Source organism: Mus musculus, chromosome 5 (genome assembly GCF_000001635.26).
Source record: "Mus musculus strain C57BL/6J chromosome 5, GRCm38.p6 C57BL/6J".
NCBI lineage: Eukaryota > Metazoa > Chordata > Mammalia > Rodentia > Muridae > Mus > Mus musculus.
This window is the reverse complement of record NC_000071.6, coordinates 3639653-3651951: the sequence shown is the minus strand read 5'-3', so window position 1 is coordinate 3651951 and position 12299 is coordinate 3639653. Positions and strand designations below refer to the sequence as shown.

Genomic DNA, 12299 nt, shown 5'->3' with positions numbered 1-12299 from the left:
GAAGTCTTAGATGACCCCTGTGAAAGGGTCACTCAACCTCCGAAGGGGCGGATACCTACAGGTTGAGAACCACTGCTCTCAGGTCTCTGCAAGAGAGGTGCTGCTGCATGGGGAAGCTCGTGGTTGAGTTAGAGCCCCTGTGTGCCAAGCACAGCAATGATCGAGCAAGTATTGAGCTGGATAACAGCATCCTCACTGTAGAGGAACTGGGCTCAGAAAGGAGGTACAACTGCCAACTCCTGAATGAAGTGTTGTCCACAATGCACCTTGCGCCCTAATGGCAGAGGGTTTGAGGGTGAAAAATGTGTTTTCCATGTGATACTTTCACCTTTCTTTCTTTGATGTACATGTGCTCATGTGAAGGTATGTGTGTGCATGTTTCTATGTGTGTGATGCACATTTGTGTTGTGGGTACACATGCACAAGCATGCATGTGTGTGCCTATGTTCATCATCGTACACTCACCTACATACATTCACATTTGGAAATGAGAAGCCAACCTGTTTTAATTCCTCGGGAGCTGGCCCCTTATTTTGTAAGGCAGGGTCTTTCTCCGGAATCTGGTTTAGGCTGATGGGCTAGGCTGGATGGTCAGTGAGCCCCGGTGATCCACCCATCACCACCACCCTCTGCATTGTTATTACAAACCTGCACCAATATGCCCAACTTACTGTGGATCCGAGGGTGTCTTAGTCAGGGTTTAGTGCCTTCCAGTTCTATCTTCTCAGCCCCACTCCCCTAGACTGCCAGAGACCCACGCCTGCTCTCCACCTCCAGCTTCCCCAGGACATTTTCACAATCCTCTGCCTTGATCGGAGGGTCTGTGCTTGTCCCATTGTAACTCGTTATTCCAGGTTCAATTGGTATCAAGGGGAGGTCTGCTCTTTTGCTTAGGGAACCGGAAGAGCAATGGATCTGGGGCAGAGGTTGGGGACAGGGAACTGGAAGGAGTGAAGGAGGGAGGCTGAGGATCAGATGTACTGTATGAGAGAAGAATAAATTAAAAGGAAAAAGAAAGAGACATACTGTCTATGAAGTCAGGTGTGAGTAACGGGATATAAACCATAGAAATAAAAACCCAACCTCCAGCTGAGACACTGGGCAATCTACTGGCAGGTCACAGAGTCTGGGCCCTCTACAGAGCTTCATTCTGTTGGGTTTTTTTGTTTGGTTGGTTATTTTGTTTGTTTTTTCGAGACAGTGTTTCACTGTGTAGCCCTGGCCATCCTAGAACTCACTCTGTAGGCCAGGCTGGCCTTGAACTCAGAAATCCACCTGCCTCTGCCTCCCAAGTGCTGGGATTAAAGGCGTGCGCCACCACTACCCAGGGACATCGTTCTTTTATCTGCTGTTAGAACCACTGTGCACATTTATTCCAGGGACTGTGTACTGGCTAGTTTTGTGTCAACTTGACACAGCTGGAGTTATTACAGAGAAAGGAACTTCAGTTGAGGAAATGCCTCCATGAGATCCAACTGTAAGGCATTTCCTCAATTAGTGATCAAGGGGGAGGGCCCCTTGTGGGTGGGACCATTTCTGGGCTGGTAGTCTTGGGTTTTATAAGAGAGCAGGCTGAGCAAGCCAGGAGAAGCAAGGCAATAAAGAACATCCCTCCATGGCTTCTGCATCAGCTCCTGCTTTCTGACCTGCTTGAGTTCCAGTCCTGACTTCCTTTGGTGATGAACAGCAGTATGGAAGTGTAAGCCGAATAAACCCTTTCCTCCCCAACTTGCTTCTTGGTCATGATGTTTGTGCAGGAATAGAAACCCTGACTAAGACAGACTGGCTCTCCCTCTCCCCCTCTCTCTCTTCCCTCTCCCCCCTCTCTCTTATAGTCGATAAAACAACTTATCCCCCTCCCCCTTCCCTTCTCCCTCTTGCTCCAGCCAGGTCTAGGAGCAAGGAGCAAGGCCCATGTTTTTTTTTTTTTTTTTTACTGGTTTCTCATTACAGATGGTTGTGAGCCACCATGTGGTTGCTGGGATTTGAACTCATGACCTCCAGAAAAGCAGTCAGTGCTCTTAACCACTGAGCCATCTCACCAGACCCTCCAAGGACTTTCTAAAATTCTGTACTGGATGCTCAGCATCAACCCTGTGTCTCCAAATCATGTAGATATCCACATCTTATCACTTGTTTCTGAGAAAACACAAGCCATAACTTCACTTTTTAAATGACACAGTTGTGTTAGATGAGGTGGCTCCCACCTGCAGTCTCCACAATTAGGAGGCTGAGGATGGAATCGCTGCTGGCTTGCAGTCTGGACTACATAGTGTGTGTCAGAGCAGCATGGGATGGAGTAAGATCCTGTTTCAAAGAAGTTAAAACGTGGCCAGGGAGATAGTTGAGTCTGTAATGTGCTTGGGGGTCTGAGTTCCCAGCATCTATGTAAAAGGTCACACATGGACGTTAGGACCTGGGGAACTTGGACGGGGGGTTTCTGGGGCTTGCTGGTTAAACCAGTCTAGGTTAATTGGTAAGCTGCAAGTTCAGGAAAAAAACTGTTTAAAAAAAAAAAAGGTAGAAAGTGATTGAGGGAGACCCCTAATGTCCAACCTCTAGCCTCCACACATGTGCTTATCTGCACACACACGCGCATGTGTCCTTAGACACATATACAGGCACATATGATCATGTATACACATGCCACATATAGATAAAACTCCACTGAGCATACAGTTGTTCAATTAAAGAAATATTTATTTACCTGTAACCAGTACTTAGGAATTCCTTCATTCCTTGGGCTAGTTTCCCTGGGAGCTTTAGACTTCAACGAACATAGCCAATGTTCAGGCTTAATTCTCTCAAATAATACACATCTCCTTTCCAGGTGAAAGTGTATTGTATCTGCTTTGCTAATGGTCCTCCCAGAGAACTACTAGTTTTGCAGTGATTTAAATCCAGGTTGAAATGTGTCCAGTTCCTCGAACCAAAGTTCACAGAAAACGATAAATTCTTCCAGCAATCACCCCTAGTTAAAGCAGTGTTCAATGCAGTCTCCAGGAATCTTCTTTGGGAGCCTTTATGCTAATATACTTTATTTTAAACGTTAGGAAGGTATAATGTATTGCTTGTTCTTTATGCAAATAAGTGATGTGAAGCCATATAAGATACAAATATCCCAGCTCTGAACCCAACTGTGTAATACAAAACTGTAACGTTTTAATTATAGTATAACTCATGAGAAATAATTGATAGGAATTCTTCTGCACATTGCTCATTTCTAACCCAACTAACTCATAAACCCCTCACGTTCAGTATTCAGTGCACAGCACTGTTACATTGACCCAGGTAAAATAAATCATTGACTAATAAATTAATCTCATCCAGTCCACACTGGTGTTTCTGCTGTTTTCTGTCTGAATGTTCTTATTATATGAATTTCTTAGACCCTCAATTCTTTTTTTGGGGGGGAGGGGGCTCGAGAGCACTTTATTCTAATGTTAAGTAGTATGCCAAGCAAGAATGTTAAATTAAGTTTCACAGTGTAGGTGCTAATACTGGATCTAGTCTTAGCTGTCTTTCCAGCCCTAACACACCTAGCTTTTTACGTGAGTACTGGGGGTCAAACTCAGGCCATAAGCTTGTGCCAGAAGAACTTTACCATCAGGTCACCTCCCTAGCCTCCAAAGTCAAATTAATTAATTAAGACTTTTAAAAGGGTCTTGATCAATAAGGCTACATTTATCAAATGAAAACACAGGATAAGTATGAGTATCATATAACTACTATTACATGGGCCACTCTCACTAGTCATTTGAAATTCACTTTTAACGGGAAATTTTACATCCATTCCCCCCCCCCAGCCCCCCCCCCCCCCAGCCAGTTGTAAACTCAGAAGAGTGACAGGCAATGGTAAGTCTGGCAGGGCCACTTCCGGCCAGTAGGCGGGGTTTCCGGAGCCCCAAAGCCTAGGTCAGGCACACTGGTTCACTCGGCCCCGCCCCGCCCCGCCCCGGGAGCTCCGCCCATCGCCGGAAGCCCCGGTGGGCGGAGGCAGGGTCGTGGTCGCCCTGGGGACCCCGGCGGCGGCGGCGGCCGCCCCGGATAGCGTCCCCTAGGGCGGAGCTGGCTTTCCCGGGAGGCCGCGCCGAGTATCGGGCCTGCGTGCCCCGCGGGCGGCCCAGCTCCAGGGCTGGGTCCCGGGCTGCGGGAGCCCGCTTCCCGCCTCCAGGGGTCAGCGGTGGCCGCTGGGTCCCGGCGCGGGCGGCCCAGCACCTCCGACCTTGCTCTTCCAGTCGCCGAGGTGGCCGGCCGACCCCTGGGCGGCCCGTGCAGACGGCCGCCATTCCCGTGTCGCTGCGCCCGCGGGGGCCGCCCGAGCCGGCCAGCATGCCGCTGGGCCTGAAGCCCACCTGCAGCATGTGCAAGACTACGTCGTCCTCCATGTGGAAGAAGAGTCCACAGGGCGAGATCCTCTGCCATCACTGCACGGGCCGGGGCGGCGGCGGCGCGGGAGTGGCGGGCGGGACCGGGGGCGGTGGCGGCGGCGGCGGTGGCTTCGGCACCACCACCTTCGCCACCACCTCGGCCGGTCCTTCGCAGAGCAACGGGGGCGGCGGCGGCAAGCAGGTGAGCCCTCGGCCTCTCCCTCCTCGGGAGAAGGGCTTCCTGCCGTAGACCGGGCGGTGCGGGACGCACCGGGGCAGCCGGACGAGGCCATTTGCTTGTAGGTCGAGGACCTCTTGCCCATCAAGTCCTTGTCACGTTAATAAATTAGTAGGTCGCTAAAAATGTCAGCATTAGAATTCTGTTCTGAGATATGCAGGAAACTTGGGGGGGGGCGTAAAATAGATCAGTTCAGCAAACGAATAATAAATAGTTCCTGCCTTGTCCTCCCCCCACTTCTGTCCTCTTCCCGCTTGAAAGCAGCGCCATCTCTTGGGAGGCCCTACAGAGTTTAACATCTCAGCCCTCGGTCTTTTAAGTTTTTTGTTTTTAATTTCTTTTAACAAAGTGTATTATCCTCTGATCTTTGTGAGGTTATTGTATTGGCTTTTCTTCTGCAGTTTTAATTTCCTTTTCTCTAAATTGTGTAACAGAGTAAGCAAGAAATTCACAGAAGGTCGGCCCGGCTCAGAAATACCAAATACAAATCGGCTCCAGCTGCTGAAAAGAAAGTTTCCACGAAAGGAAAAGGGAGAAGACATATTTTTAAGTTAAAAAATGTAAGATGGTTGTGGACATTGTGCTTCCTAATGGGACACTGTGGGTGTGGTGGGCCTTCCCACGGCTGGTGTACCTCTCAGGTGCACTTAGGCCGTATTCTGGAGGGAAGGCAAGGTTTCCCAAAAGACAGCTCTCCTGGAAGAAATTGGCAGTTTTTGACATTAGAAAAGCAGTTTCTCAGTTTTTTTTTCTTCAGCTTTTATTTTTCTCATCTGAAAGATATAAAATATGAATCTAGAGGAATGTTCTATAATTTAGCACAGTGTATCTGTATGCAAAGAGAAATTATGGTTTTTTTTTTATAAATTGGTTAAATTTGTTCATTGACAATTTAATGAAGTTATGACTCTTGATACATAGTTAATTAAGAAAAATTTGTTGCTGGGCAGTGATGGTGTTAACCTTTAATTCCTGTACTCAGAAGGCAGGTACAGGCAGATCTCTTGAGTTTGAAGCCAGCCTGATCTACAAAATGAGTTTTAGAACAGCCATGGCTACACAGAGAAACCCTGTCTTGAAAAACAGAAGGAAAGGAAAAAAAAAAAAAAAAAGAACAAAACTTTTTTATGTCTTTTAAAGAACGAGGCAAATAACATAATTCATCAGTACCTTGTTTGTTATGATAGACCCAGAAAAAAATATCTATTGGTTCATGATGAGTTTGGTGATTATGAATGCAAAACTTTTTCTAAAGCTGATGTATGAAGATTGTTTAATGCCTGCTGTGGTAAGGGTTTTTTGTTTTGTTTTGTTTTATTTGTACATTTGGGACAGTGAAGGATATTGTAGATGTTTTTGTTTATCTCAGCTTGGTTGTTACTTTTGGAACAAAAATACCTCACTTGCCAGTAAACACCTTTCTAAAGTAGGCATACTCATTTGTAAAACGGGCCCAGGAGAAGTGTCATAAAGATAGTAGACTCTTGTTTAAAGATTTATTTGTATTTCTTGTGTCTGAGTGTTTTGCTGCATGTGTGCACCAGGTACCCTCAGAGGCTAGCAGAGGCACTGGCTCCCTAGGTATTGGAGTTACAGACAATTAGAAGCTGCCAGTGAATGCTGCGGGCTGAACCTGGGTCCTCCGAAAGAGCAAGTGCTCTCAAATGCAGAGCCTTCTCCCAGGCCTAATTGTTCCCTCTTAATTTCTTTTTACATGTGTTTTTAATTGTGTACATAAGAGTGCTGGTGCATATGCCGGGTACATTATGTGGAGGTCAGATCAGAGGACAGATTTCAGGAGCCTTGGTTCCCAGTGTCAACTCAGGCTGTTAGGCTTGCGTGGCGAGTTCAGACTGTGTTCTATTCAGTTACTTCATTATCAATTTCTCTGCATATCCATTCTTGGGAGAATGGCACAAAGTCAGGAAAGGCCATTTTTACGTTGTGATAAGCTTTGTGTTGCAGCTCTAAAAAGGGATTTTAATGGTGGTACAATGTGGCAAATTACTAAGAACCCTAAAGAGTTCAGGCTTGCAACAAAATTATATTTATCTGTATATTTTTTATAATTTCCATCTGGCCATGCTCAGTCTTTTAGAGCCACTGTATTTCTATACTTGGACTATTAATGTCTACTGGAGTGCTAGAGAGCTTTGTGTTGTGTTAGCTCCTAGCAGCATAATCAGAAACTTCACCTTTTGTTTTTCTGCGCTTTTAAGTTACTGGTAGCAAAAATTGTGGAAATATTCACCTGCTTCACATTCTGTGTGTGTGTGTGTTGTGTAGTTTCTGTCACCAAATAGTATTTTGTTCTTTTCAAATTAGATAGTTCTCATGTAGATGGTAAAATGGCCATACATACTATATAGGTACTCAAATGTTTTTGCGTCTGTTTTTTTGTAGCCTATCAAAGCGCCTGAATCTGTTTCTACCATAGTCACTGCAGAGTCAATCTTCTACAAGGTAAGCCTCTGGAGTCACTTCGAAAGGGCAGCTGGGCCTTGAACTCAGAGATCTGGGATTAAAGGCATGCACCACCACTGCCGATTTATGGAAGTTTTACATGTCATAAAGATGAACTATTACGAATATTCAAAAGTGAGATTTTTCCATCTCGGGATCCAGGGAGGAGGACCTGGGATGGATATCAGAAGCATAGGGAGAAACAGTACTGGAATCAGACAGCTTAGTTAATTTGATATAAATAGAACAAGAATGAGTATGTCATTCTGTTGTTGAGAAGATGTAAAGCAGAAGACCGGGGAGGAGACGGTTGTCAAGGAGTCTGGGAAATGTGGTAACATCCTGAATGCTGCCTATAATAGAAAAAGGTTTCAATGTTTCTTTTGAACTTACCATATCTATTCTCTTTGAATAAACAACTGGAAAAGGGCAGTGTTTAGAATCTAGTCTCACCAAGCACATGCTGGTTTTTTTATTTTTATTTCTAAGGTGGTATATAGTGAGACCACTGAGGCAGTTACTGTAGGTGTGTAGTTTAGAGTTGCTTCCTTGTGTGGACCTGAGCAACACGTCATTTAACTTTCTCCAGCTTAATGGCTGTTAACACAAAGTAGGGACAGTGTAGAGGGTTTTTAGGCCAGTGGACCTACTGGGTGATCTGATCACCGTGGATCCATGGTGTACATGCCCCAAGCCCCCAGATTATAGAGCACCAAGATTACTCAGTTAATTGATGATGCTTGAGTCATCATGATGTGGCGTGTAGGTTCAGCAGTCACCGTGAGTGTTTGACTCTGACAGTGGGAGACGCGGATAGGAGAGGATGCTGTATATGTGCCAGGTAAAGGAACTAAGGAAAATCCCGTCTACTTCCCATGATCTTATTGTGAATTCAAAACTATTCTTAAAAATGAAGTCTTTTCTTTTAAAGGTAGAGATAGTACTTTCATGATATAAAAAAATCTTTTCTCCAGTTGTAAATTGTCATATATTGGTATTATGTAATTGTTCTTCATTCAGAAGGGAAACAAACAACATTGATATTCAGACTTTTTTTTTTTTTACTATTTTGAAATTTTGCTTGCTGATGAATGTAGGCTGTTACTATTTTAAATACAAGATTGTCCTGTTTCCCCCAGGGAGTATATTACCAAATTGGTGACGTTGTTTCTGTGATTGATGAGCAAGATGGGAAGCCGTACTATGCTCAGATCAGGGGCTTTATTCAGGACCAGTACTGTGAGAAGAGTGCCGCGCTGACATGGCTCATTCCTACCCTCGCCAGTCCCAGAGACCAGTTTGATCCTGCATCATATATAATAGGTGAAGCCCAGCATCTTAGATTTACTTCATTCTTCAGTGCATTATGAATGAATGTGCCAGTCTGTGTGAGCTGTCAAAGAGCAAAGTGTCAGAGACTGGGGGCTTGAGCAATAGACTGTTCTCAAGGTCGGAAGTCAGATCTGGGTGCTGTGACGATGGCCATGTGTGAGGGCTTGCTTCCTGGCTTACAGATGGCTGGGTTTTTGCTGTGTCTCCCATGGTCTTTTTTTCTCTGTGTGCACACTGAAAGAGAGTACTCCATTGTCTCTTATAAGGACACCAGTCTCACCATTTAGGGGTCCACTATGTTTTTCAATTAAAATGCAATTATATTTTCTCCTTTTCTTCCTGTGATCCTCTTTGTGTACCCTACCCCATTCTTTTCCAAATTTATGGTTCCACTTCTTTTATTGTTAATTGTTTTATTATTGTATATATTACTGTATATTCTTAAATATGTAAATACAAGTTACTGCGTCCATTTAATGTTACTTTATGCATACAATTTCAGGGTTGACCACTTGGTAATAGATAACCAGCTTGGGGATAGGGGCCTTCTTAGTTACTGTTCTGTTGCGATCAGAAAACACCATGACCAATTTCCTCTCAGTGTTTCTTAGTTGCCTGTAGTTCTTTATCTGAAATTGAGGGAGCCCACTCTTTTGCTTTTATTTGACCATGATTACCTGCCTAATGGTCCCTTTCCCAGCACATAACATAAAATATAGACCATCCGTATGTGAAGTGAGGCTAGAACAAAGTTCAATCCAGAATAGAAAAAGACATAAATATCATTATGTACAAAAAAAGCAAAAAGCATTGTAGGAAATAGACATTTTATATAGTTGATATTTGAATGCCATTTGTTACTATGGGCTAGAACAGTGTATGCCCACTAACATGATATGGGTAAGAAATGTTTGCGTGTCCCAAGCCTAAACTGTATGACAAGAATCACATAGGAACCTAGGTTATATAGGGGACCTATTCAATTTTCAAAAACAATTTCTAAAAGAACTTTCATAATTATTTCTATAAAAACCTTTCTCAGTATACATCCTTCTACACAGCATACGCGATATCTTAGTCTAAAAAAAATCACTGTTGATGGTTGAAATGGCATACTGTACTCATTTCACTGTTGATGGTTGAAATGGCATACTGTACTCATTTCAAGGCATTCAAAAGACTGAGTACAACTAGTTCTTGACAGACTCGTAAAAATGACTGGCCTAGTGTCATTTTGAAAGTTCAGTTATTTTGTACTGTCATTCTTTCTGAATTGGGCATGCGTTTGTTTTGCATCAAAAAGGAAGTGGCATTTCTTCTTAGTGATAACCCTAAAGATAGCCAATATCCCATGTTATTCTCACTCACTGTCAAGCTTGTTGTATGACCAGATGACTGTCTTGTGTCTACAAGTCTGGAACACCAGAGGCCATGATGCTCTGAATGATTTCTAGGCTCCCCTCTCCCGTTTCATGGTCCTCAGTGTGGATGCTTCCCTGACTAGATGGTGTGCCAGCCGGAGCTCAAGCTCTGGACCAGACTACTGGTTTCATAGCCCCTCCACTTGCCTGCTAATTAAGGAACTTCACCAGGCCTTAATCTGTCTTTCCTCAGCGTGCCTGTATGTGCTATTGGAAGAAATAGAGCCCCATGCGGAAGTTGTGAGGACTCCAAGTGTGGGTGTATGTACAGTTCTTAGAACAGTACAGGCACTTCCTAAACGACACGAATACTCAATATCTTAGGATCCTTTCTTAGTTGAGCACTCTGTGGGAGGATGCTGAATGCCTTAATCAGTTGAAGTAGAGTAAATAATGGAGTGTGATTTCAGAGTAGTGCATGTTCCGAGGTAACAGCAGCTAGGTCATCTAAGAGTGCTGCTGCTGAAGTGTCTAAGATTGCTAACATTTTACAAAGAAGATACCTGTGTTCAAAACTGTACTTAACATTTCCCTGGCTGCCCCTTAGGGCCAGAGGAAGATCTTCCAAGGAAGATGGAGTACCTGGAATTTGTCTGCCACGCGCCTTCTGAGTATTTCAAGTCAAGGTCCTCACCATTTCCCACGGTTCCCACCCGACCGGAGAAGGGCTACATATGGACTCACGTTGGACCTACTCCTGCGATAACTATTAAGGAAACAGTTGCCAACCACTTGTAGTTACAAAACCAAACCTGGGACATACTTACTTCGCAGGTATAAAGCCTCAGTTTTAACCCTAGAACACACACATCCCAAAATAAAGCCAGGTTTCCAGTTTCCTTCTATTTATAATATAACAAGATATGCCACACTCATTTCTCTTTATAAACCTTTTTCTCTAAGTTCTTGAGATAGGGTCTCATGTATAGCCCAGGTTCAGGTTGGCTTGGCCTTGAGATCCCTGCCTCGTCTGCCTTGTGTGACAGGTGTGTTATGTAGGTAGTTAACGCCAGAACTTCTTCATGAAGTTCTTACCTGGAAACAGGACTTGAGAAAAATGTTACCTACTACCCAGTAGTTGTATTACCTGCTTAGTGCCTGTTGCTTAGAAAATCACAGGGTGAAAAAAGAATGAATTGAAGTGAAATAATAAATTTAATATGTATTTTCCCAGGCAAAGTGGCAGATTCCAGGGAAATCATTATAAACATGTAGTGTCTATTTTTCTTTATAATTTATTTCTATGAACTCATAAAATGAATTACATTTTTATTGGTGTAAAACACTAAGTTTTAGATTTCTCTCTTTTATTCTCTCTCTTCTCTCTGCCTCTGTCTCTCTCTACTTTTCTTTTCTGTTTTTTTTTTTTTTTTTTTTTTTAACCTAGAATCTCACTCTGTACTCCTGGCTGTCCTACTCATTCTGTAGACCAGACTGGCATTGAACTCAAGAGATCTGCTTGCTTCTGCTTCCCAAGTACTGGGACTAAAGGTGTGCGCCGCCATGCCAGGCTTAAGTTTTAGATTTCTGATCAAGAACTAAACCAAAATGTGAGCAGTATGTCTTACAAAGCCACAGTCTTCTCTCTCGAAGCAGACCTTGGCTGCTTTAGTCCTGTAGAAAGCAGCTGCTGGGTGATGGGTTAGCTCTGGCTCTTCACACTGATCTCACACCAGAGCGGTCAGCCACTTCTGTAGACCTGCCTTTGCCTGTCAGCATCAGCTGCTTCAGCCAGATCTTTGATCTGCATGCAGCATCCCCTCCTCTTACTGAGGCAGCAGCCTCTGTGAGAGTGGCCTGACGATTGCTAAGGCAGGGACTGAAAGGTCATTAGTTTTGATAGTCAAAAAACTCAAACCCAGACCATGTGCTGGAAATTTGGATGGTGTGCTTTGGTTGTATGATGGGGGAGTGGGCAGGTACCCACTTGCTGCCTCTGTCCTCATCTATCCAGACAGACCGTTTTAACTATAGGAATTTATGAGAATTTGACTTGATCTTAATGATTTTCATCAAAACTCTTTTACCCTTTTTCTTTAGTCCCAAAGTTGGAAAAAAGCACCTTCGTGCTTACATAAGGTATAATAAAGTTCATTGGAAATACTATTGAAAATGATTTTCTAAATGCTAATATTCCAGTTTTTGATTAAAAAATATTTCTACAGTGGGTTTATTTTGGATTTTTAAATACTTAAAAAGGAAATGGGATGCTTCCCCCAAGATGGTATGAAATAGAAATATCCATCTTTTGGTTACATGGCTCATCGTACAGTGAAGAGTCACACAGTGCTACCGAGGGGCACAGGCTTTAAATTAACCGGTTGACCTTTAGGGGAGATTTGCTGTCCTCAAGGCACAGCATATTTCCCGTGTGCTGTGGGAGGCTGTGCTGCTCGGGTTTCTGTTTTAGGCTGGAGGACAGTTTTTTTAGAGTTTAGAAAGAGAAACTGCATATTAGTTCCCTATCAGATTTAG

At 43.8% G+C, this 12299-nt stretch overlaps 1 protein-coding gene across 1 annotated transcript; it reads left to right on the top strand.

The window, feature by feature from the left end:
* Window positions 1–4015: 4015 nt before the first annotated feature.
* Window positions 4016–11991, top strand: Gatad1 (GATA zinc finger domain containing 1). Its single transcript, NM_026033.2, has 5 exons — window positions 4016–4572; window positions 5043–5168; window positions 7012–7071; window positions 8211–8394; window positions 10372–11991. Exons 1-5 carry the CDS (start codon window positions 4333–4335, stop codon window positions 10560–10562), a joined length of 801 nt encoding a protein of 266 aa, NP_080309.2. The 5' UTR covers window positions 4016–4332; the 3' UTR covers window positions 10563–11991.
* The last annotated feature ends 308 nt before the right edge of the window (window positions 11992–12299 follow it).